The following is a 26,334-nucleotide window of genomic DNA, read 5'->3' on the forward strand; positions in this document are numbered from 1 at the left end:
GTCACTGATCGTCGCGGTCCAGAGCCCGATCTCGGGGACGGCGCCCACAGCCGCCGGGCCGCAGCACAGGAGGCAGAGGGCGAAGCGCAGCAGCGGGCGCCCGGCGGTAAGACTGCGGCGGGGCGGGCGCCAGACACCGTCGCGGCAGACGGCAGCCATCTTTACGCGGAAGCCGCACCTGGCGCTCCGCCACACCGCGAGCCCGCACCTGGTGCAGGCCCGCCCCGGGAGGCGGGCTCGGGCCCAGGAAGTATGGATAGGACGTGGAGGCGGGGCTCAGGGCTGGCCGGGGCGGAGAGTAGGAGCGGGGGGCGGAGCAGTAAGAGTAGAGGGGGAGGGGCGGGGGTGGGGGAAATCCGAGCGTGGAGGTGGGGCCAGGCGGGGAGGCGGGGCCCGGAGAGGAGGCGAGGGGCGGGGCTCAGGGCCGACCGGGGCGGAAAGTGGGCGGGGTGGCCAGAGCGTGAAATGTGAGCGGGAGGGGAGGGGGCGGGGAGGCAGGGACCGGAGAGGACGCGAGGGGCGGGGCTTAGGGCCGGCCGGGGCGGAGAATAGGGTTGGGGGCCAGAGCCTGAAGAGTGAGGGGGAGGGACGGGGTAGGGGGTTCCGAGCGTGGAGGTGGGGCCAGGCGGGGAGGCGGGGCCCAGAGGGGAGGCGAGGGGCGGGGCCCCTCGGAGTTGGGCCTCTGTGTGAAAGCGGGGCGGCAGGGGAGGCGGGGCTCTGAACCAGGCTCGTGTGGAGGCGGGGCTCAGGAGAGGAAGCAAAGGCCGGGGCTCAGGGCTGGCCGGGGCCTGGAGCTTGAGGTGGGGCAAGAGCGTGGAAAGAAAAAGGGGCGGGGAGGAAGGCGGGTCCAAATATGAAGGCGGGGCGGGGCAGGGAGGGAGCCGGCAGAGGAAGCGAGCGGAGGCGCTCAGCTTTGGGCCGGAGTGTGGAAGCGGGTGGGAGGGGAGGCGGGGTTCTGAACGTACCTGAGCTGGAGGTGGCTTTAGCCAGAGGCCGAAAGCTCAGGTCCCAGACTCCACGTGGCTGTGGTCGGAGGCTTTTGTTGTTGTTCAGGCGCCCAGTCGTGTCCAGACTCTTTCCGATCCAATGGACTGCAGCAGGCCAAGCCTCCCTGTCCCTCATCATCTCCTGGAGTTTACCCAAGTTCATGTTCATTGAATCCGTGATGCAATCCAGTCATCTCATCCTCTGACGCCCTCTTCTTGTTCTGCCCTCAATCTTTCCCAGCATATAAAATATAAAGTTTTAACAAATAGAGAAACTTAAGTGGATGGCAATGTCTGTATGAGGATTAATAGTTAGTTGAACGACATAACCAAAAAGTACTGATTAATAGATTAAAAAAAAAATCTTTCCCAGCATCAAGGACTTTTCCAATGAGTCGTCTGTTCGCAACATATGACCAAAATACTGGAGCTTCAGCTTCAGCATCAGTCCTTCTAGTGAATATTCAGGAGTGATCTCCCTTAAGATTGACTGGTTTGATCTCCTTCCTGTCCAAGGGACTTTCGGGAGTCTTCTCCAGCAGCACGGTTCAAAGGTATCAATTCTTTGGCGTTCTGCCTTCTTTATAGTCCAGCTCCCACTACCATATGTGACCATTGGGAAGACCGTAGCCTTGACTATACAGACCATTGTTGGCAGAGTAATGTCTCTGCTTTTCAACACACTGTTTAGGTTTGTCATCGCTTTCCTGCCAAGAAGCAATCGTCTTCTGATTTCATGGCTGCAGTCACTGTCCGCAGTGATCTTGGAGTCCAAGAAGAGGAAATCTGCCACTACTTCCACCTTTTCCCCTTCTATCTGCCATGCAGTAATGCGGCCAGATGCCATGATCTTAGTTTTTTTAATATTTAGTCTTAAGCCGACTCTTTCTCTCTGCTCCTTCACCCTCATCAAGTGGCTCTTTAGTTCCTCTTCCCTTTCTGTCATCAGACTGGTATCATCCACATATCTGAGGTTGTTGATGTTTCTCCCACCTCTGTTGATTCCAGCTTGTAACAGCCAGCCTGTCATTTCCCATGATGTGCTCAGTGTATAGGTTAAACAAACAGGGTGACAGAGGCTTATAGGGTGGGGCTACTAGTTAAAGTTCTCTGTGTGATTCAGTTTCTTGGATCCTTTGCATTTGTTCATACCCCAAACCCCTCATCTCAGGGGAAACAAATTGTTTTACAAATTCATGGTGCGTGCCTGCAAAGTGTTTTGAGGTTGAGTCAGTTGAACCCAAGGCACTGTATTGTGAGTATATTGTCAGTGGGATGGTTAATAACTTTTAGAACAAATGCAGTTGCCTGGTTACTGTTTAAAGCTCAGAGGGGCAAAGCTTTTGTCTGTCTTAATTGTTTACTTCACCAGGCATTTTCGACTGTGAAAAGTGAATAACTTACCTTGCTGTCAAAGAGAACTGCAGTTGTTCATTCATTATTAAATGTAAATAATGTCCAGAGGGAGAATGAAATCTTAGTTTAACAGTCATTAATGTAAAATATGATCAATTTATAGTCAAGAGGAACTGGCCTTATCAGTCACCCTGTGCTGTGCTATGCTTAGTCGCTCAGTTGTGTCCGATTCTTTATAACCTCATGGACTATAGCCCTCCAGGCTCCTCTATCCATGGAGATTCTCCAGGCAAGAATACTGGAGTGGGTTGCCATGCCTTCTTCCAGGTAATCTTCCCATCCTGGGGATCAAACCCAGGTCTCCCACATTGCAGGCAGATTCTTTACTGTCTGAGCCACCTGTGCCTTTCCCAGCAAGTAGTTGATATCATTGCTATGTGGATGGAAATAATGGCCTGTGCCAAGGGCCTGGAGGAACAGAAAGACCTACCAGATGACTAGTTATTGGTGTGAGATGGACAGTGGGAAGACTGGGAATATTTAAACAGTAGTAGAATATCAGTGTCCTCCTAAGCAGTTTAGTCTAAGACATCAGTGAGGCAGTAAGGATTCTTAAGCAAGGAGGATGAAGTGACCAGATCATTTTGGTTATCATATGGAAACTGTGGTAAGGAGGGTGATGAGATGATCAGTTAAGAATACATCAATGCTTTGTAGGACCAGTGAAGAATAAATTACAGTAATTCAGAGATGATGGTCTCAACCACAGAAGCATCAATGAGAATGGGGATTTGGATGGATTCCACAGATATGTGAGGTGGAGACTTTTAAAAACAAACAAACTAACAAAAACAAAACAAAACCCTTGGTGATAGATTGGATACCGGAGATTAGGAAAGAGAGGAGTTGAGGCTGGAACCAAGGTTTCTGGCTGGAATAATTGAGTTGTGGAATAAGTGAGTTGTGGAGGAGAAGAAAAGTTAGGGGATCTAGGACCAGAGGGCTCCACAAAGGAATAATTCATTTGGGCAACTGTACATTGGGGAAAGAGGAATACCCCCCCAAAAAAAGAGGGATACCCAAACAATTCAAGAAATATTGGACAGAGTCTGAGCTGCTGTTGGCTTGCTATTGGAATGGGAGGCCTAAGGGGCCAGGTAATAAATAGAGTCTGGAGTATAATTGGAATACGCATAGCTGATAGCTGACACTATCTAACACTGGTCCTTGGTGTCTAGGAGAAGAGTTGTTTTAGTGGAGATGGCTAAGTAGAAGCCTCTGAATCTGCCCCGATGACTGAAGCATCTTATCTCCTGGGGGGAATGGCAGAAATTAGTGCTGCATTTAAAAGATGCAGTGGTGATGGTTACCATCACATCACCATTTAATGCCTCTTCCATTGTAGGTGCTCCCATTATTATTATTAATGAAGGACACTTTATGTCCTTTTCCACTGATCCACTCACATGCTTCTATCCCAGACCTTCTTCTCTCACATCTGATCTTTTCCCTCCCAATTCGTGACCAGCCGGCCAAGCCATTAACCACTGCCCATAAATCCATGTATATTTCAACTTTAGATAACTCTTTCCAGGAAAAGTGAATAACCAGATGCATTGCTTAAAGCCTCTATCCCATGCCCCACCCTGGAGACATGGACAGGATTTCATCCTCACCCTCCTCTTTCAAGGCCACCCTAAGTAAGAGTAAAATGTAGCTGCACATGAAAAGATGTTCAACATAACTAACCATCAGGGAAATGCGAGTTAACCACAATAAGATATCGCCTCACACCTATTTTAATGTCTATTATCAATATTAAATAAATAATTTACAAATGATTAAATAAATAGGAGAAGAAAAAAAAACCTCTTCTTTACTGTAAGACACCAACAAATAAATAATTAATGGAGTTAGAAAATTATCATTTGGTAACTGTCATACTTGATTCTTTGGCATTGCCTTTCTTTGTGATTGGAATGAAAATTGACGTTTTCTAGTCCTGTGGCCACTGATGAGTTTTCCAAATGTGCTGGCATATTGAGTGCGGCACTTGCACAGCATCATCTTTCAGGATTTGAAATAGCTCACCTGGAATTCCATCACCTCCACTAGCTTTGTTCGTAGCGATGCTTCCTAAGGCCCACTTGACTAAGGCCAGGATGTCTGGCTCTAGGTGGGTGATCACACCATCGTGGTTACATGGGTCATGAAGATCTTTTTTGTATAGTTCTTCTGTGTGTATTCTTGACACCTCTTCTTAATATCTTCTGCTTCTGTTAGGTCCATACAATTTCTGTCCTTTATTGAGCCCATCTTTGCTTGAAATGCTCTCTTGGTATCTCTAATTTTCTTGAATAGCTCTCTAGTCTTTCCCATTTGATTGATTTCCTTATTTCTTTGCACTGGTCACCAAGGAAGGCTTTCTTCTCTCTCCTCGCTATTCTTTGAAACTCTGCATTCATATGGGTATATCTTTTTCTTCTCTCCTTTGCCTTTCACTTCTCTTCTTTTCTCAGCTATTTGTAAGGCCTCATCAGATAACCATTTTGCCTTTTTGCATTTCCTTTTCTTGGGGAGGGTCTTGATCACTGCCTCATGTACAATGTCATGAACCTCCTTCCATAGTTCTTCAGGCACTCTGTCTATCAGCTCTAATCCCTTGAATCTATTTCTAACTTCCACAGTATAATTATAAGGGATTCGATTTAGGTCATACCTGAATGTGTTCTAGTGATTTTCCCTACTTTCTTCAACTTAAGTCTGAATTTTGCAATAAAGAGTTCATGATCTGAGCCACAGTCACCTCCCAGTCTTGTTTTTGCTGACTCTATAGAGCTTCTCCATCTTTGGCTGCAAAGAATATAATTTTTTTTTTAAGAATATAATTTTTTATATAATTATTTGGCTGCAAAGAATATAAAGGTAGAGGAACCAGAGATCAAATTGCCAATATCCATTGTATCATGGAAAAAGCAAGAGTCCCGGAGAAACACCTACCTCTGCTTTATTGACTATGCCAAAGACTTTGACTGTGTGGATCACAACAAACTGTGGAAAATTCTTCAAGAGATGGGAATACCAGACCACCTTACCTGCCTCCTGAGAAATCTATATGCAGGTCAAGAAGCAATAGTTAGAACTGGACATGGAACAACAGACTGGTTCCAAATTGGAAAAGGAATACATCAAGGCTATATATTTTCACCCTGCTTATTTAACTTCTATCCTGAGTACATCAGTGTGAAATGCTGAGTTGGATGAAGCACAAGCTGGAATCAAGATTGTCAGGAGAAATATTAATAACCTCAAATACGAAGATGACACCACCCTTATGGCAGAAAGTGAAGAAGAACTAAAGAGCCTCTTGATGAAAGTGAAAGAGGAGAGTGAAAAAGCTGGCTTAAAACTCAAAATTCAAAAAACTAAGATCATGGCATCCGGTCCCATCACTTCATGGCAAATAGATGGGGAAACAATGCAAACAGTGAGAAACTATTTTCTTCAGCTCCAAAATCACTGGAGATGGTAACTGCAGCCATGAAATTAAAAGATACTTGCTCCTTGGAAGGAAAGCTATGACCAACCTAGAAAAGAAGAAAGAAAGTAAGTTAGTTGCTCAGTCGTGTCTGACTCTTTGCAACCCCATGGACTGTAACCCACCAGGCTCCTCTATCCATGGAATTTTCCAGGCAAGAAGGATCAGCCTAGACAGCATATTAAAAAGCAGAGACACTACTTGGCCAGCAGAGGTCCGTCTAGTCAAGGCTATGGTTTTTCCAGTCGTCATGTATGGATGTGAGAGTTGGACCATAAAGAAAGATGAGCACCAAAGAATTGACGCTTTTGAACTGTGGTGCTGGAGAAGACTCTTGAGAGTCCCTTGGACTGCAAGGAGATCCAACCAGTCCATTCTAAAGGAGATCAGCCCTGGGTGTTCATTGGAAGGACTGATGTTGAAGCTGAAACTCCAATACCTTGGCCACCTGATGCGAAGAACTGACTCATTGGAAAAGACCCTGATGATGGGAAAGATTGAGGGCAGGAGGAGAAGTGGACGACACAGGATGAGATGATTGGATGACGTCACTGAATCGATGGACGTGAGTTTGAGCAAGCTCTGGGAGTTGGTGATAGACAGGGAAGCCTGGCATGTTGCAGTCCATGGGGTCGTGAAAAGTTGTCGCTGACACATGAAAAGACGCCAGGATTCTTGGCCTCCAGGGGAGAAGAATTCAATCCGGGGCCAGAGACAAGGCTTGATTGCTCAAAGCTTTGTGTGATAAAGCTTTATTAAAATATTAAAGAGATAGAGAAATCTTCTGACATAGGCATCAGAAGGGGGCAGAAAGAGTATCCCCTGGCTAGCGCTAGCAATGGAGTTATATACTCTCAAATTAGTTATAACAGTGAATCAAAAGAATGTCTGGAGTTGTAAAGACTTCACTAGGCCTACTCCCATAATTTACACCTTAAAATAATAGGATTAGCTAGAAGGTTTTTTCCAGAGACTGTCCTCAAGCAGGCTACATTATTGTTATATAATCCTAAGGAATGTAGAGGGGAAAAAAGTTTGTCCTTTCTTCCTCCTTGAGAATTCCAGACCCCTCTCTCCATGGGGACCCCTAGACTTCTTATCAACCTGCCTAGGAATTGACTCTCTCATTCCCCCCTTTTCTTTTAGGAGAATTATGTTGCCAAGGGAAAGGGGCGTCGTTTTTGTTCCACAACTACTTGCTGCTGTTTAGGGGCATGGCCCCTAAATTGTTGAGGCAACATATTCTCCTAACCCTCATATTGAGGGTTTCTGATCCAGGGGCCCCAAGTAATAGTTGGAGGAGGATGTGGCACTCATAGGAGCTCAGACAACCATTTGAAACTTAAAAGCCTTTAGGCAGTTAGAAAACCCCATTATACAGTTACAGATGTAAGGCAAAATAGTCATTAAACCAAGTTAAAATCAAAATGAAAAGTCACATTATGTCCATAGTTACATCAGTCCATTTTAAGATTGTTAGATGTCATCAGATGAAGAAGAGGCATTGCATATGATTGTTGTTGAAGGTATTCGCAGAATTGCAGTAAGTCTTTTCCTTGAAGTGGAGATGCCCACCACAGGAAGCCTTCCACTGATGAAGAGGGGAATGCTCCACAGACCCAGCAATTAGACTGATTGTGAAATGCTGCGTTGGAGTGAGCCCAGGACAAGAAAGCATTGTCTTGAGGATCAAACAGCAGACTCAGGATCTTTGGAGTCAGCAGAAGTAGGCTCACATAGATTATCAGACCCATCTGAAAAATACAAAGTCAGAGCATAGAAAGTAAAGACATAAAATGAAATCACTTAGTTCTGGTCAGGGTGCCACCTCTTAACTCGCGTGTGATATACCCACGAATCAATTCCTGGCACTTTGACAGCTGTGGGAAAAGAAAGAATAACCTGGTAAGGGCCTTCCCAGAGGCGCTCAAAGGATGGGCCCCCAGACCTCAGTGTTTTTATGAGGACCTCATTTCCTGGCTCAAATAGAGGCTTGTTTGACTCAGAGGCTGGGTCAGGAGTTGTCTCCCAGAGTTGTTAATGCCTGTTGAAAAGCTGAGAGCTGAGTTACATAATTAGTTAATTACAAGTCTTCAGGGTCTATAACAATGTCTGTGCCTAAGAAAGGCTTTCCATAAATACATTCAAAGGGGAACAGTCCCTCCTTTTTGGGGGGCAGTTCTAGCCCTCATTAAAGCTATGGGTAGGACTTTAATCCAGTTGTCCTGCGTCTCTTGAGTTAATTTGCGCAGATGTCTTTTGATAATGCCATTAGCTTTTTCAACCTTTCCTGAGGATTGGGGTTTACAGGAACAGTGTAAGTGATATTTTATTCCTAGAGTTTTAGACAGCCCCTGAGTTACAGCAGCTTCAAAGGCAGAACCATTGTCACTCTGAAACCTCTGTGGCAATCCAAACCTGGGGATAATTTCATGGATTAAAATCTTTATAACCTCCTTAGCCTGTTCACTATGACAGGGAAAAGCCTCAATCCATCCAGTAAAAGTATCCACCCAAACTTGTAAGCAAGAATATCCATTAGCTTTTGGCATATGAGTAAAATCAATTTCCCAGTCCTCTCCAGGATACTTTCCACTTCGTTGTAATCCAGGTTTTGCTAGCTTTTCAGCCTTTGGGTTAGTTTTGTCAACCTTTGGGTTAGTTTTCTGACAAACCTCACACCGTTTGATAATGTTCTTTAAAGTTTTCATTACATGTTTACCTTCAAACAAACGAGAAGCCATCTGGTAAGTACTCTCTGCACCCAAATGAAAACTCTGGTGTAAACCCTTAAGAATTTTCCACTGAGCATTTTCAGGAATTATTAATCGTCCATCCTCAGACTGTAACCATCCTTTATCAGTAATCTTTGCTCCTCTTTTCTTGTATCTTTCTAATTCTTCCTCAGTATATTGTGGTTTTTCCTGTTCCACAGGACCTGTCCAGATCAAAGGCATCTGTAGTGAGGGGGTTTCATAAAGTGCCGCTTTTCTGGCTTGACAGTCAGCCAGCTGATTACCTTCAGCTACTTTACTCCCATCCCTGTTGTGTCCTTTGCAATGCATAACGGCTACTTCTTTTTTTTTTTTTCCATTTATTTTTATTAGTTGGAGGCTAATTACTTTAAATCATTGCAGTGGTTTTTGTCATTGAAATGAATTAGCCATGGATTTACATGTATTCCCCATCCCGGTCCCCCCTCCCACCTCCCTCTCCACCCGATCCCTCTGGGTCTTCCCAGTGCACCAGGCCCGAGCACTTGTCTCATGCACCCAACCTGGGCTGGTGATCTGTTTCACCCTAGATAATATACATGTTTCAATGCTGTTCTCTTGAAACATCCCACCCTCGCCTTCTCCCAGAGTCCACAAGTCTGTTCTCTACATCTGAGTCTCTTTTTCTGTTTTGCATATAGGGTTATCATTACCATCTTTCTAAAGTCCATATATATGTGTTAGTATACTGTAATGGTCTTTATCTTTCTGGCTTACTTCGATCTGTATAATGGGCTCCAGTTTCATCCATCTCATTAGAACTGATTCAAATGAATTCTTTTTAATGGCTGAGTAATATTCCATGGTGTATATGTACCACAGCTTCCTCATCCATTCGTCTGCTGATGGGCATCTGGGTTGCTTCCATGTCCTGGCTATTATAAACAGTGCTGCGATGAACATTGGGGTGCACGTGTCTCTTTCAGATCTGGTTTCCTTGGTGTGTATGCCCAGAAGTGGGATTGCTGGGTCATATGGCAGTTCTATTTCCAGCTTTTTAAGAAATCTCCACACTGTTTTCCATAGTGGCTGTACTAATTTGCATTCCCACCAACAGTGTAAGAGGGTTCCCTTTTCTCCACACCCTCTCCAGCATTTATTGCTTGTAGACTTTTGGATAGCAACCATCCTGACTGGCATATAATGGTACCTCATTGTGGTTTTGATTTGCATTTCTCTGATAATGAGTGATGTTGAGCATCTTTTCATGTGTTTGTTAGCCATCTGTATGTCTTCCTTGGAGAAATGTCTGTTTATTTCTTTGGCCCATTTTTTGATTGGGTCATTTATTTTTCTGGAGTTGAGCTGGAGGAGTTGCTTGTATATTTTTGAGATTAATCCTTTGTCTGTTGCTTCGTTTGCTATTATTTTCTCCCATTCTGAGGGCTGTCTTTTCACCTTGCTTATAGTTTCCTTTGTTGTGCAAAAGCTTTTAAGTTTCATTAGGTCCCATTTGTTTATTTTTGCTTTTATTTCTAAAATTCTGGGATGTGGGTCATAGAGGATCCTGCTGTGATTTATGTCGGAGAGTGTTTTGCCTATGTTCTCCTCTAGGAGTTTGATAGTTTCTGGTCTTACATTTAGATCTTTAATCCATTTTGAGTTTATTTTTGTGTATGGTGTTAGAAAGTGTTCTAGTTTCATTCTTTTACAGGTGGCTGACCAGTTTTCCCAGCACCACTTGTTAAAAAGGTTGTCTTTTTTCCATTGTATATCCTTGCCTCCTTTGTCGAAGATAAGGTGACCATAGGTTCGTGGATTTATCTCTGGGCTTTCTATTCTGTTCCACTGATCTATAGTTCTGTCTTTGTGCCAGTACCATACTGTCTTGATGACTGTGGCTTTGTAGTATAGTCTGAAGTCAGGCAGATTGATTCCTCCAGTTCCATTCTTCTTTCTCAGGATTACTTTGGCTATTCGAGGTTTTTTGTATTTCCATACAAATTGTGAAATTATTTGTTCTAGTTCTGTGAAAAATACCATAACGGCTACTTCTTTAGGACAATATATAGCAGTTAAAAGTCTCTCAATCTCTCTGAAATGTTTAATAGGTTCTCCTGTTGCTGTTTTAAACTGTCTTTCTTTCCATATTGCAGCATGAGCATGTAAAGTCAAATAAGCATACTTAGAATCAGTGTAAATATTCACCCGTTGCCCTTTGCTTAACTCTAGAGCTCAGGTCAGGGCCACAAGCTCTGCTAACTGGGCAGTGGTTCCTTGGGGGGAGAGATTTTGCTTCTAAAACCTGTTCAGCAGTCACCACGGCCTAACCTGCTTTACGCTTTCCATCCTGAACAAAAGAACTGCCATCTGTAAATATTTCCATGTCAGGATTGTCTAGTGGGGTATCCATTAGATCTTCCCGAGCTGCATAGTTTAAAGTTAGGAATTGGGAACAATCGTGATCAGGTGTTTCATTTTCTTTCTCAGGAAGGAAAGTGGCAGGATTTAAATTTCCACAAAGTTTAAGCTTAGTTACTGGTCCTTCTAACAACAATGACTGATATTTAAGAAGCCTACTGTCTGTCATCCAAATATTAACCTTAGAATTTAAGATTCCACTCATATCATGAGAAGTCAGTACAGTAAGATTTCATCATTAATTATTTTTAAAGCTTCAGGTGATAATAAAGCCGCTGCCCCAATTACTCTTAGGCAGTGAGGCCACCCACCTGAAATTACATCCAATTCTCTGCTTAGATAAGCAATAGGTTGCTGGTGAGGCACTCGGTGGTGTGTCAAAACCCCCAAGGCCACACCTTTTCTTTCAGTGACAAACAAGTTAAATTCTGACCCTGTGGGCAAACTCAAAGCGGGAGCTTGCCAGAGAGCAGTCTGAAGAACCTTAAAAGCCTTTTGAGTATCTGGAGACCAAACCAGTTTGTCGGTTGGGGCCTGCTGAGTTTCAGCTATAAGTTTATATAAAGGCCGGGCAAGTTCCCCATAGCCCGGAATCCAAATATGACAGTAGCCTGTGATTCCCAAAAGTCTTCTCAATTGTCTTAAAGTTATAGGTAGGGGATGGTTTAGTATAGGTTTGACTCTTTCGGGGCCTATGGCCCTAGTCCCTTCTGATATGGTTAGGCCCAGATATCTAACAGATTGTTGACAAAGTTGAGCCTTTTTGTAAGGCATAGTTCCAGCGAGGCAGAAAGGGAAAGACGACCTCAACAGAAGTAGGTTACCTTTATTCAGGCAAGGAGGGGCGACAGTCGGCCTAACGACCAAGCTGAGTGCAAAAAGGGATCAGGGAGGCTTCATGCTTATAGGGAGGTTTGTGGAAGCGATAAGAGAAACGTCAACCAGGCGGGATATTCTGAGTATTCTTTTGTTGAGATGACACTTGTAGTTGGGCAGGGGGTGATAAGTCTTCTGGGCGGGTGGAGCGGGTTTAGGTTTCTGGACAGGGGGTGATAAGTCCCAGATAGATGCAACTGGCCGGGAGCATCAGGATGGAACTAAAGCCATGCTTTGTTTTCTCCGAAGTTAGATGATTCAGCAAGGGGCCTCGGAGACTGCTGTTCTCTCTTCCAGGCCCCAAAGACTCCTTCACTTTTCTCTTGATGCCTTGTAACCGCAGCCTGCCAGAAAATTTAAGAAGTCTTCTGAAGCTCGTGAACAAACTTCCTCTGTCTCAGCACAGAGCCAAATATCATCTTCATATTGTAACACCACTGCGTCAGAGCTTTAAAGTTTTGTAGATCCCGTGACAAACTTTGTCCAAATAAATGAGGACTGTCACGAAATCCCTGGGGCAAAACTGTCCAGGTTAACTGAGGAGCTGGCTGTGTAGGGTCCTCAAAGGCAAACAGAAATTGACTCTCCTCCACCAGAGGCACTGAATAGAAGGCATCTTTCAAATCAATTACTGAGAAATAGTTGGCTCATTCAGGAATTTCAGGCAATAGAGTATAAGGATTAGGCCCCACAGGGTGTAAAGGAACTACAGCCTCATTTATTATTTGTAAATCTTGAATTACTCTCCATTTACCATTTGATTTGTTTATACCCAAAATAGGAGTATTGCATGGACTGTTATAGGGAATTAATAGTCCCTGTTCCTTTAAATTCTCAGTGATGGGTTTTAACCCTTCCTTAACCTCATGTTTTGGTGTACTGCTTCTTATATGGAAATAAGTGTGGGTCTTTGAGCTTGACAACTACAGGGATAGCATTTTGTGCTTGACCCACAGATTTTCCATCAGCCCATACGCTAGGATTCACATTTTGTTCAACTAAAGGGAGAGAAAGGGAGGGCTCCATATTCATGAAAACAGAGACATGGACCTTGCTCAGTATATCCCTCCCCAAAAGGGGTGAGGGTGATTCTGGCACAATAAGAAACTTGTGTGAAAATAGCATCGAATCCCAGTCACAACTGACATACACTGAAGTAATACATTTTGGCTCATCCAGACAATCCCATTACGGAAGTGGATCCGAAAGAAAGTGGGCCGGGGGCTTCAGTAAGCACGGAGTAAGTTGTCCCACTATCTAAAAGGAAATTGATGGATTGCCCCCTCCCCCCAGTTATTAATACCCAGGGTCCCTCAGGTGTAATTAGGGAGCTTGTGTGGGGACCCCCGGGCTCCTTCAGCCCTGGTGGTCTTGAGAGGCCGACCCCTGAAACCTATGCCTCTGGGGGCAATCTCTCCTCCAGTGTGGTCCTTTGCAGACCTGACGGGGAGGCGAAGGCAGCGTGGATGCCTGAGGGAAGTCTCACTTGAAATGCCCCTCCTTTCCACAGAAATAGCAAGCCCATCCCTTTTCACCTGGGTCCCTCTGGGCACTTTTCTCAGGCTGTTTAAGAACGGTTTTCATAGCCATTGTGAAGGCTTCTGCCTGTTCCTTTGTCCTTTTGTGCCTTTCTTTCATTTCCTCATATTCCCTTCCATAATAGACTGGGCCAGTTGTAGCAGATTATCTAAAGACTGATTTGGTCCATACGCTCTTTTTAATAGCTTCTGGCAATATCTATAGCCGACTGAATGAGAAATCTATCCTTTAAGATCACTTTTCCCTCTTCACTTTCGGGATCAATCTCAACGAATCTGCCAAGGGCTTCTCTCAGTCTATCTAGGAATTTACCAGGAGCTTCCTTCTCTTCCTGTTCTATGTCTGCCAATTTGCCATAGTTTAAAGGCTTAGCATGCGCCTGCCCAAGTCCTTCAAGAATACATCTAACAAAATGATTCTGATCCTGTCAGGCGAGTGTATGCTCCTCGGGTCTTTGTCTCGTCACAAGACTTTGGAGTGACGGACACTAAAGCCCCTTGGCGGGTCACAGGTCTCGGAGGACAGGCCGTGTTACAGCTCTCAGGTCTCGAGCGGACCGTGTTATAGCTCTTAAATAAATCAGTGTTACAGCTCAGTGTTACAGCTCAATTTATTTAGATAATAGCAGGAAAATCCGTCTTTGAGGCGTGAGGGCGGTTTTCGCTGCCCCGGCTTCCAGCACGATGGGCCTTCCCCTGCGCTGGGTTTTCTTCGACTTCTGCTTGGACCTCGGGAGCTTCGCCGGGTTGGGCTCCTGCTGCGCTTGGCCCCTTCCGCGAGGAGGTTGTTTCAGCCAGGTTTTATCCGAGTCACGGCCCCATAGACGTCAGGCGAGTGCATGCTCCTCGGTTCTTTGTCTCGTCACAACAAGAATTTGGAGTGATGGACACTAAAGCCCCTTGGCGGGTCACAGCTCTCGGAGGACAGGCCGTGTTACAGCTCTCAGGTCTCGAGCGGACCGTGTTATAGCTCCTAAATAAATCAGTGTTACAGCTCAGTGTTACAGCTCTGTTTATTTAGATAATAGCAGGAAAACCCGTCTTTGAGGCGTGAGGACGAAGAGAAGACCGCCCCATCGCACGGGGGAGAGGGAGGGAGCAGAAAAGAAGCGGAAGAGGGCTTTGGCTCCCCTTTTTATATGTTTCTGTCCCTGGGCCTGCCTTATGTAAATTGGGCTTAGGCAGGAGCGTTGTTTGTTTTACCCGAGGTTCTCACTCCGGTCCTTGGACCTTCCTTTGTTCTATTTTCGCGGGCTTTCCGTTCCAGGTCTTTTAGCCACCTCGATTTTGGACTCTTTTTCCCTATTCTAACTCCCTAACAATCCCATCTTCCTTTAGCTGTGTTGTAGTCCCAGTCTGGTTCTGTAGTTGGGACCACCTGATTTCCAGTGGAGAGGGCGGTTATCTCATCCTCCCTCTTCCCTACTGATTCAATACCAAACCATTTATCTCCATAAACAACTGCTTTTCCCAAAGCTCGAGTCTTTGAGTCCGGAGTCAGCGTTTGTCCCAAGATATACGTCACATCCTTCCAAGTAAGGTCATAAAACAGAGTAACACCTTTAAAAACTGTTTTTCTGGGTCTTCTAAATAGTCTCCCTGATTCTCCTTGATTCTTTGTATTTCTTGATAGGAAAAGGGCTTATTAACACTCATAGACTGATTATTTCTCCCAGTGGGTGCTTCATGAAGAAGCAACAGCTTGTGGGGCTGTTCCTCAGTCTCTCTGGCTGCTCAGTGCATATGATCCCAGGGATAGATTGGAGAAACCTGCTTTTCTTTATCTCTTTGTCTCCTATCTTCCATCTCATCTAGCAAAGTAGGAGGAAAGGAGGGAGCTGAAGGAGTCACACCCAAATCTGTACTCTTAGGACATAAGTCTGGCATATTTCACAGACAGAAAAAGGGCAACACATATGCTACTTCCACCCATTTCCCTTGTTTTCTACAGAACTGGTCTAATTGTAAAACAGTATTATACTTGAGACCCTCCAACCGACCACCGTTTGCTGTCCTCCAATGGATACCGTGGTCATGCAGTATCACATAGGAAGACCAGGTGTGTCTTTTTTAAGCCCCAGGGATCAAATCTATCCCAGTTTTTCAGGATACAGTTCAAAGGACTGAGGCTGGAATTGTTAACTCCCATCTGTAACAGAGAAAAAAAGTGACCAGCACCATCTTTCTACCAGAGTCATCCCTCTGTTAGGTAGTTAGAATAGGGAAAAAGAGTCTGTTCTACCCGATGTCCGAATCCCTGAGCGGGAAGAGAGAACTTCCAAGACAATGCAATTTACAAAAAGGGAAGTTTTATTACTGACTCGAGTCAGGGCCTTCTGCTGCAACCAACACAGTGGCGCAAGGTCAGAAAAGCCTTGAGCAGAGGCTGTTATCCAAATTTATAAGGTATGCATAAGAGGTTAGTAGCTGGCTTAAGCGGATTGGTTACATGTTTGCAAAGCAATTTTATTGGTACAAACTTTCGCGGGCTTTTTCAAACCTGGGCATTCGCGGGCTTTTCAGCTCTTCCTTTGTTTCTTACTGGGCGCATATTGGCTGGCTTCAGGTTACCTGATGGGGGTAGGGAATCTTATCATTTCGGGGGAAGCCAAAACTTAGGTCCAGGCCGCCTGTCATGGTATTAACCCTGGCAGCCTCACAGAGTCCACAATGGCGGTGGCTAAAAGACCTGGAAGGGAAAGCCCATGAAAATAGAACAAAGGAAGGTCCGAGGACCGGAGTGAGAACCTCGGGTAAAACAAACAACGCTCCTGCCTAAGCCCAATTTACATAAGGCAGGCCCAGGGACAGAGAAACATATAAACAGAGGAGCCAAAGCCCTCATCTCTCCCTTTTGCTCCCTCCTTCTCCCCTGCGCGATGGGGCGGTCTTCTCTTCACGTCTCTGGATCGACGTGCCCTCACGCCTCAAAGATGGATTTTCCTGCTATTATCTAAATAAGTAGAGCTGTAACACTGATTTATTTAAGAGCTATAACACGGTCCGTTCGAGACCTGAGAGCTATAACACGGCCTGTCCTCCGAGAGCTGTGACCCGCCAAGGGGCTTCAATGTCCGTCACTCCAAATTCTTGTTGTGACGAGACAAAGAACCGAGGAGCATACACTCGCGTGACACCTCCTTGCTCTAGATGGGGGTGTAGACAGATTTTACACCAAAGCTTCTCTTTCCTGTTTGGACTTAATCTGTCCCTTACCGACACAGGAGGCATACTAGTCCCTCCCAGTTCTATCACCGAGGCGGGGTGGAGATGCACCAGGGGTAGACCTGATGGCATCCCTGACTGACATCCAGCTCCTCACCGTTAAAACCTTGCTTGCCTCTGATGCCACCTGGGGTGCGATCAGAGTAACCTTCTGGCTAAACCGCTGGGGGAAACACTCATCACCTGAGTGCTTGTGCACGAGTCTGAGTCTATTCCTGACCACAACAAGACCGATACGAACATAAAACAGAAGTTCCTTCCAAGCTTCACCACACCAGTATAAGAGCCTTCTCTGGTCCACTAAAAGCCAGCATTACCAAAGTAAAAAAAACCCCACTGCAGTTCCAATCTGAGTAACCTTTAACCTCAGAGATGCTCTTGGAGCTAGAGCTCCATCTAGCTTCCATGCCTAGTGAGGCTAGGCACTTCCTGACCACCAATCCAAGCCTGGCACTCCTAAGTCATAGTACATTAACAGCACAATCACAAGTCCCTTGAAAGTCTATGATCTGACAGGTTAAGTTAGTACTTCTAATTTCCGAGAGTTATGAAATGGTCAAAGACACCGAAAAGTTTGACCGAGAAAGGAGAGTTTGGTCCACATGCTTTGCCCATTTCTGGTCAGTCCCCCAAGGAGACATTGGGTGCCTCTTGGCATTGGCAGGTCGGTATAAACCCCCAACAGGTTTCTGCCATAAGCCGTATGAGGTCGCCGTGGAACCGCAGAGCAGGGCTCCTCACTTGCTTTGTGCAGGGCGTGTCATTCATTCACACAAGCACACCATAGAGTTAGTAAAGTACAGCAGAAAACGTGTTCGCTAGGAGAACAAAGAACTAGAGCTCCAAGCATCCTTACCTTGTCCTGAAGAATCCCGGATGAGCCCCCAAGATGAAAGGTTGTTGCTGACACACGAAAAGACGCCAGGATTCTCGGCCTCCAGAGGAGAAGTATTCAATCCAGGGCCAGAGACAAGGCTTGATTGCTCAGAGCTTTGTGTAATAAAGTTTTATTGAAACATAAAGGAGATAGAGAAAGCTTCTGACATAGGCATTAGAAGGGGACAGAAAGAGTACCCCCTTGCTAGCACTAGCAATGGAGTTATATACTCTCAAATTAGTTATTACAGTGAATCAAAAGAATGTCTGGAGGTTGTAAAGACCTCACTAGGCCTACTCCCATAATTTACACCTTAAGATAACAGGATTAGACAGAAACTTTTTTCCAGAGACTGTCCTCAAGCAGGCTACATTATTGTTATATAATCCTAAGGAATGTAGAGGGAAAAAAAGTTTGTGCTTTCTTCCTCCTTGAGAATTCCAGACCCCTCTCTCCATGGGGACCCCTAGACTTCTTATCAACCTGCCTAGGAATTGACTTTCTCAGTCACAAAGAGTGGGAAATGATTGAGCGACTGAACTGAACTGCGACTTAATTCAGAAAGAATCATCAGCTGGATTCTAAAATTAAAAGTTTGATAAGAAAGTATCTGTCACAAACTACTTATTAATTATAAAGGGGAAAATGGTAATTTTTTTTAATGGTAATTTTATGGTAGACAAACCTGGCAGACACCAGCTTAATGATGAAAGTTAACATCACAACAAGTGGGACAAATTGACTTCATATGTCTCATGACATGATGCCCTGAAAAGAAACAGCATCACTTCTGTGGTTTTCCTGCCAGAAATGCATTACCTGAATCAAATCATGAGAAAACCTCAGATAAACTCAAAATGAACGTTCTACAAAGCGACTAGCTAGGTTGAATTTCTAACTGTTCCTTTTCACAACAAACTTGTATGTCATATATTTTTCTATTCTGTGTAAATTGTATTGTTTACTAATGCTTCATACAGACTTCCCTGGTGGTTCACTGGTCCACCTGCCAGTGCAGGAAACGTAGGTTCAATCGCTGGGTCAGGAAGATTCCTTGGAGAAGGAAATGGCAACCCACTCCAGTATTCTTGCCTGGGAAATCCCATGGACAGAGGAGCCTGGTGGGCTACAGTTCATGGGGTCACTAAAGAGTTGGACACGACTTAGTGACTAAAACAATTAGAACAAGAAACACTTCATACAGACCCCTGTTATACAACCATGAAAATTCAAAGTTCTCTCCAGTAGGTTAGCAGATTGAAGATATTTTATAGAAAACACTGTCTAAATGGCTTTTTAATCCAGAATTTTTTATCTTCCAACTTCAACTGATGATGCTATATATATAATTTAAATCATTAAAACCATGGGAATTCCCTGGTGGTCCTGTGGTTAGACTCTGCAATTTCAATGGTGGAAGCCTGGTCAGAGAACTAAGATCCTGCAAGCCCAATGGTCAAAAAAATAAAATTGTATCAATTATATAATAAATAAATCATTAAAACTTTAATCAGTCAACAAACATTGTGTGCCTTACTCAGTGCTAGTTATCACCCATTTGTACTGATTGCTGGTAATGGACATAGTAGGGATTTTACATTATTAAAGAACAAATGGTATTTATGTTTTTTTTCTTTCTGCATTTCTATTATAACATAGATTCCAAGAAAGATTATAACTAACATCACTGACTTAAGCAAATGAAGTAAAATTGGCATTTTCTACCTCCAAGATAGAAAGTGACACTGCCTGGATAAGGATACAGAGATCTACCAAGGGTAGTTCCATCACTGTGAGGAAATGAAGCTGGAAGGAGCTGATAAGACAATGTAATACAAGGTAAGGGCTTCCCTGGTGGCTCAGCTGGTAAAGAATCCACCTGATTCGCCTGAAGTGTGGACATCATGAGTGTATTGGGGGGATTTATCTACTTTTTTTCAAGAGCTTTTATTTCTTAGAGATTTCTTTAGCATCCCCCCAGGAGTGAGGCAGGAGGTAGATGAGCCCCAGGCAGAGCAGCTGGAGCTTGTCCCCTGTGGAGAGATACTCCAAGATTAAGAGGAGAGAAGCTAAGCCCTGCCCAGGTAAGAGACCACAGATTTCTTCAAGTCGAGGGAGCCTTCCTGACTGTACAGACACAGCAAGGCTCCTTGGAGGTCGAAACTGGAGCGATGTCAACCTGCCACAGGCCTCTTCTCTAGAGTCCATCTTGGCTAAGAGACGCGTGTGCACACACGGGAGGCCCTGACAAAACCCAAGCACAGCTTCAGAAGCAAGCAAAGCGGGGGCTGACCAGGAAACCGGGAGGAGACGCCCCCGTGCCAGTGATTCAAACTGCCGTGAGGGCACGCCTCTCTCTCTGTGCCCACCTGTGTGTTTATCCACACGCACCCCTTTCCTCCTCATAAACTCTCTAGTTATTTCACTACTTTCCTTTCCTTCGTGGAAATTCATTTCCTGCAAAGCCACATGGGCCAGGGGCTTGTCACCGACTGCTGGTCTAGTGGCTAGGGTTCGGCGCTCTCGCTGTTGCGGCCTGACCTCAGTCTCTGGCCGGGAGCTGAAATCGTGCTTCAAGTCGCTGCAGACCAAGGCCGTGCAAGATCAAAATCAGATCCTGAGATAAGGATTTAGGTGGAAGTAGTTCATTTGAGGGGAGAAGGAACTGGCAACCCACTCCAGTATTCTTGCCTTGAGAATCCTGTGGACCGAGGAACCTGGTGGGCTGCTGTCCATAGTGTTGCACAGAGTCAGACACGACTGAAGCGACCTAGCATGCATGCATGCCTTGGAGAAGGAAATGGCAGCCCACTCCAGTATTCTTGCCTGGAGAATCCCAGGGACGGGGGAGCCTGGTGGGCTACAGTCCTCGGGGTCACAGAGAGTTGGACATGATTTAGTGACTGAAGAACAACAATTCCAGTATGACTAGGTCTTTGTAAGAAGAGGAGATGAGGACATAAACACACACAGGAGAAAGACCATGTGAAAACATAGGAAGAAGACGGCCATTTACAAGCCAAGGAGAGAGGCCTAAGAAGAAACCAAACCTGCCAACACCTTGATCTCTGACCCCTTGATTGAAGCCTAGGAAAATAAATTTCTGTTATTTAAGTGACCCAGCCTGTGGTGCTTTGTTTTGACTGCCCTAGCAAACTGATGCAGGGAGTGAGGAAATGTGACAGGGGAGGAAAACACAGGGGGAGTTATCAAGTCAGCACCTTTGTAGGCAAGGGGAGTGTATCCCATAGAGAGACTTGCAGGAAAATGTGAGGCACATGCCTCAGAGTCAGCTCACAAGGGATGAGGGAGCTGGGATATTTATTTTTTATTTACTTATGGCTGTGCTGGGTCTTCATTGCTGCACAGGCTTTTCCTAGTTGCAGTGAGCAGGGGCTGCTGCCTACCTGGGGTGCACAGGCTTCAGTATTTGCAGCATGTGGGCTCAGCAGTTGTGGCTCCTGGGCTCTCGTGCGCAGGTTGAGTGATTGTGGTGCATGGCCTTAATTGCTCCGTGGCATGTGGGATCCTCCTGGAGCAGGGATTGAACCCATGTCTCCTGCACTGGCAGGCAGAGGCTTTACCACTGAACTACCAGAGAAGCCCAAGCTGGAATATTTATTTAGTCACACCTGTTAGTCCTTGGTTGAAGGCACCAATTACATTGTCAATTCCAGACTGCTATGAGCAGGTATTTATTTATTTGGCTGTGTCGGGTCTTGGTTGTGGCTTGCAGGCTTAATTCCTTGACCAGGGATTGAACCCACATCCTCTACATTGGAAGCTGGATTCCCAACCACTGGACCAGGGAAGTCCCCATTGTAAGACTTTTAATACTACATTTTAAATCATTTAACAGAAGCTGTTATAAGTTAAGCATATCTACTATAAACCTTAAAGAATAAAAACAAAGTTATAGCTAACAATCTATAGGAGATAAAATCAGAAAAAATTTGATTATTCCAAAAGAAGGCAGAAAAAGTAAATAAAGTGAATTAAGAACAGATAAAACAGAAAACACATAGCAAGCTGACTGACTGAAACCCAAGTGTATCAATAATTATGTTTCAGTTCAGTTGTTCAGTCATGTCCGACTCTTTGCGACCCCATGGACTGCAGAACCCCAGGCCTCCCTGTCCATCACCAACCCCCGGAGTTTATTCAAACACATGTTCATTGAGTCGGTGATGCCATCCAACCATCTCATCCTCTGCTGTCTCCTTCGTCTCCTGCCTTCAATCTTTCCCAGCATCAGCGTCTTTTCAAATAAGTCAGTTCTTCCCATCAGGTGGCCAAAGTATTGGAGTTTCAGATTCAGCATCAGTCCTTCCAATGAATATTCAGGACTGATTTCCTTTAGGATCAACTGGTTGGATCTCCTTGCTGTTCAAGGGACTCTCAACAGTCTTCTCCAGCACCATGATTCAAAAGCATCAATTCTTCAATGCTCAGCTTTTTTTTATAGTCCAACTCTCACATCGATACATGACTTATCTACCATACATGTTTATCTGTCCTAATTAAAAGGCAGCAGTTAAAACAGATGGTTTAAAAAAAAAATCAGATGGTTAAAAAAACAGTAGCCAATTGTATTCTACTTACAAGAAAAGCACTTTATATATAAAGACACAAGTGGGTTAAAATTGAAAGAATGAAAAATAATATGACTTGCTGACAGTACAGAGGAAAGCTGGAGTGACTATGTTAACATCAGACAAAGTAGATTTCATAGCAGAGACTATTATAAGGGATATAGCAAGGTCATTTCATCAGAAAGACAACAATCCTATACATTTATGTTCCTATTAACAGAGCTTAAGACAAATGAAGGAAAAACTAATAGGAAATAGAGAAAAATCCACAGTTATAGTTGGAGATTTCAATAATCTTCCCTGAATAATGGACAGAAATAAAAACAATCTGTCAGGATATAATTGACTGCAACAATACAATCAACCAACTTGACCTGTTTAATCGTAATAGAACATTTCACTCTGAAACAAGAAAATACACATTCTTTTCAAGTCTACATAATCATTTACCAAGACAGACCATACTTTGGTAAAATGTTCATACTGATGAATTTAGGAAGGGGGTACATGAGTTCTATTATAGGGGAGGAAAAAGTTAACTTTTTTTCTCTGTGGTCCTAGGTTCTCATCTGGGACCCTGCAAATCAGACTGATGAAATGTTAACAAGAGAAAATCAGTTTATTAACACATGTATTATGAATATACATAGGAGAACTCTATGATGAGTAACTCAAAGGGATGGTTGGTACCTGGGATTTACGCAGCATTTTAATAAAGAACAATAAAATTTTAGGGAAGTGACAAGATAGAGGGAAAGGGGTTTTATGTTTTCAAGAGTGGCAGACAGCAGAAGGTAAATATTTGGGGGAAGGTAAAGGAGTAAGGTTCGGTTATGCAGGTCCGTGTCAGAGCCGACTTCCTGTCTTCTTTGTAGCCATAAAATTTGCCCTGGAAAGGAGATTTATGGAAGTCCACGTATTCTAGAGGTTTCTGCTTTTAGTCAGATAAGGGAAGCTTGTCAGATAAAGAAGCTGAGAGGGCTTCTTTCTGCATCTGTTGATTCTCACTTAAAATTATCCTTAGAGACACAGATGTAGAGAACAGACACCGAACGGGGAAAGGGAGATGGTGGGAGGATGGGACTGACATAAATAGATAACTAATGAGAGCCTACTGTACGGGACAAAGAGCTCCACTCAATGCTCTGTGGTGACCTGAATGGGAAGGAAATCGGGAATAGAGAGGATGTATGTGCAGCCGATTCACTTTGCTGTACAACAGTGCAATACAACATTGTAAAGCAACTATACTCCAATCAGATTTTTTTTAAGATAAAAGATAATTGGGAAAAAAAGTTATCCTTATGCCAAAGTGGCATATTTTGAGGTGGCATATTCTAATTTCCCATATTATATAAATATGTATAATTTTCTATATATTTAAATTATCTTAATTTAAATCATTGTAAAAACTGAAAGTTTTGTCTAATTTCCTTAATAGCTAAGCAAAAATGAATAATCATGGACTGATCATTTTGAGGCGTCTTTAAGTACTTGCTTTTTACCAGTCCATAGTTCACCAAGATAGAGAGAAAGGAGGGTTTGAAATATCTGGTAGAACAAAGTTCTAAAACTTAAAACATTTTATTGAGATATAACTTATATACCATAAAATTCATATACTGTAAGTTAAAATTCAATGGCTTTTAGTAAATTTTACATGAAAATATTCTGAAGTAGTGATCTTTGGGCCACAATTTCCAAAAATAATTATTTTGGGAAAATACAAATAAATTAGGCAATTTGCGCATGCTAAACTCAAATAGTATTGGCAGTTTTACTTCTGTCCTTAGAGCTTTAAAAGGGAGAAAATAAAATCTATATTTTAATGTAGTTTTGTACGTGGAAACACCATTGTTACTGAAATGTTCATTAAAGAAAGCAAAACTTCCTGTTTTCCCATTTGTCACTCAGAGTACCTAAATGTCTTTAGAGAAGTTAAGTTGCTGTTGTAACTGGTTTATTTTCGGGTGATTTATTTTCCCACTGATTCATCAGAAGTTCCAACTTGCTTTTGTCATTGACACGGAGAAGTTACAAAAGTCTTTACTTTCATGAGTCAGGACAAGTCTGGCCAGCATCTCCCTGGTTTGTAAGATAAGAGCTCTGGTTTGGCCATTTCCTAAGCGGGGATCTGCTTGGTCTGGGGGCCTGGGAGCCAGAGGGAGGGCACTCTGACAACTTAGGTCCTCAAATCCTGTTGATCAAGCCAGCCCTGCTTGATCACCCATACATGGAAAGAGAATAGTCAACGAGGCTCAAATAACTAAATTCCTGGGGGTGACCAATAGGAATGATATCTGGGCATCAGATATGGCTCTTATATGGATGTGTAGGGAGTCGCTTGCCTCTGGGGCATAAGGGCCCATCTCCTGCCCTCTGCCAGTGTCCCCACTGTGTGCATCACTGGCACAGATTAAGTCTTTTTCTGAGTTACTTTGTGTCAATTACAAACTGGCATCTGCCATCTACCTCCGAAAGGATTAAATCATGTGCTGCCGCAGCTACTGACCTTCAACACCCACTGAAAGAAGTTCACTATGTACTTGATTGCCAGACTCACATATATACTGATCTTCCCGCTGCTTCTTTGGAGCATTTTCTCAAAGGTGCTGGTGCTGCCTCCTGGGCTATAGTTCTCATCTTGCCCTAAATAACACTTAACTTGCAGCTCTCACATAGTGCATTTTTTTAAGTCGATTTGCATTATATTGAAGGCAGTTGGTAACATAATCAGGGACAATGCTTCTTCTGTGGCAGATGCTGAACTTGCAATGCATAAGGAATGGAATGGAGAGAAGGCTCTAATTGGGGAAAACCTTGATAACAACTATAAGGTCCTTTCAAAGACCCTGCCACCTCCCTTTCCTACACGACCACCCTAGGTGTTGCAGGAGAAGGCGGCGCTATCTTTCCTGCACATGGATGGACACTTGGCCTCCGCGAGAACAAAGTGACCTGCTCGAGATGACTGGAGGAAGGCTCGGACTGGTTCCCGTCTGGCCCTTGCTACTGGCTGCATGGCTGGCTCACGATGCCCTAATCCTTACTTCTCCTTTCTACTCAGAAAGATGAGAAAAGGCGTGGAGGGGGAGTTGGCAGAAAAACAAAGAAAAGGATAAAGAAAAGAAGAAAGAAAGGGGAGAGGTGGGAAGAGAGGGAAAGAGGGAAGAAAGGGAGGAAAAAACAGCTCCCTAGGCAGAGTTACTCTCAACCTGAAGGTCAAGAGCATTTCAGGTGTTTGTTTATTTCTCCTGCCCTCCCCAGTCCCATCCCAGCCTAGCTGAAGGGAATGACACAACTTGTTTCTCCCTGTTTTCTCTTCCCCAGTTTTTTTTTTTTCTTTGCTCCTCAGAGTCACTTACATAAGTAATCTGAGTTTATACAAAAGAGAACTTGAAAGGCTATGTATCAGTTCATGATCAGAAGATTGGGCAACACGTTGTCAGGGATTAGGTCCTCTGAAAGTTAGCGCTTTCAGATATTCCAGTGTGGCCGAGAGAAGAATGCAGTGGTTCCGACTGTCTCAGTTAGGGGACTATAAGTGTCAACAACAAGGGTTGTTGTTGTTTAGTTGCTAAGTCATGTCTGACTGCTTGTGACCCCAAGGACTGAAGCCCTCCAGGCTCCTCTGTCCATGAGATTTCCCAGGCAAGAATACTGGAGTGGACTGCCCTTCCCTGCCCCGGGAATCTTCCCACCCCAGGGTTCCAACCCGCATGTCCTGCGGCAGGCGGATTCTTCACCACTGAGCCACCTGGGAAGTCCCCTGATCAAGAGTAGTCCGGCTCTATCCTCCTCTTGAGAAAAGGAGGTGGTGAGAGGTGTTCTGCCATCGCGTCCCATTTGGCCAAGGCCCTGGGGCATCGCTGTGGGGTTGGGCGGAGTTAATTTCTCTTCCATGTCTCGGGAGAAGCTGGAAGCCATGGCTTTCTCTCTACAGCAGAATTGACCCTGGCTTCCCAGACCTTCTCAGGCCACATGGCATGTACTGTACACACTGGACAGGATTTGGGGGGCCGAGGGCATCCTATGACTTATTCATTACATATTTGTTTACATTATGTAATTAAAATTAGAAACACAAAACACAAAGCATGTTACTTTAGATATGTCACATTAAATGTGTATGAAACTCCCAAGTACGTTCTCAATTTGCTTACTTTATCTTACAGTTTCGAACATTTTTTTTTTTTTTTTTTTTTGGCCAC

The 26,334-nt window shown here is 44.3% G+C and overlaps 1 protein-coding gene and 1 long non-coding RNA gene across 3 annotated transcripts in view; one reads left to right on the plus strand and one right to left on the minus strand.

Moving 5' to 3' along the window:
* Positions 1-314, minus strand: part of TMEM87B (transmembrane protein 87B) — a 47,523-nt gene extending 47,209 nt beyond the window's left edge. For both annotated transcript variants that reach the window (XM_070473976.1, XM_070473973.1), the window contains exon 1: positions 1-314. In XM_070473976.1, the coding sequence (XP_070330077.1) occupies positions 1-159 (159 nt within the window). In that variant the 5' untranslated portion in view covers positions 160-314.
* LOC139037449 (uncharacterized) lies at positions 24-26,316 on the plus strand. The gene is made up of 3 exons (XR_011490280.1): positions 24-106; positions 19,191-19,370; positions 24,884-26,316. It is a non-coding gene; the product is annotated as an uncharacterized lncRNA (long non-coding RNA).
* The last annotated feature ends 18 nt before the right edge of the window (positions 26,317-26,334 follow it).

The sequence above is a fragment of the Odocoileus virginianus genome, chromosome 2, assembly GCF_023699985.2.
Source record: "Odocoileus virginianus isolate 20LAN1187 ecotype Illinois chromosome 2, Ovbor_1.2, whole genome shotgun sequence".
Lineage (NCBI taxonomy): Eukaryota > Metazoa > Chordata > Mammalia > Artiodactyla > Cervidae > Odocoileus > Odocoileus virginianus.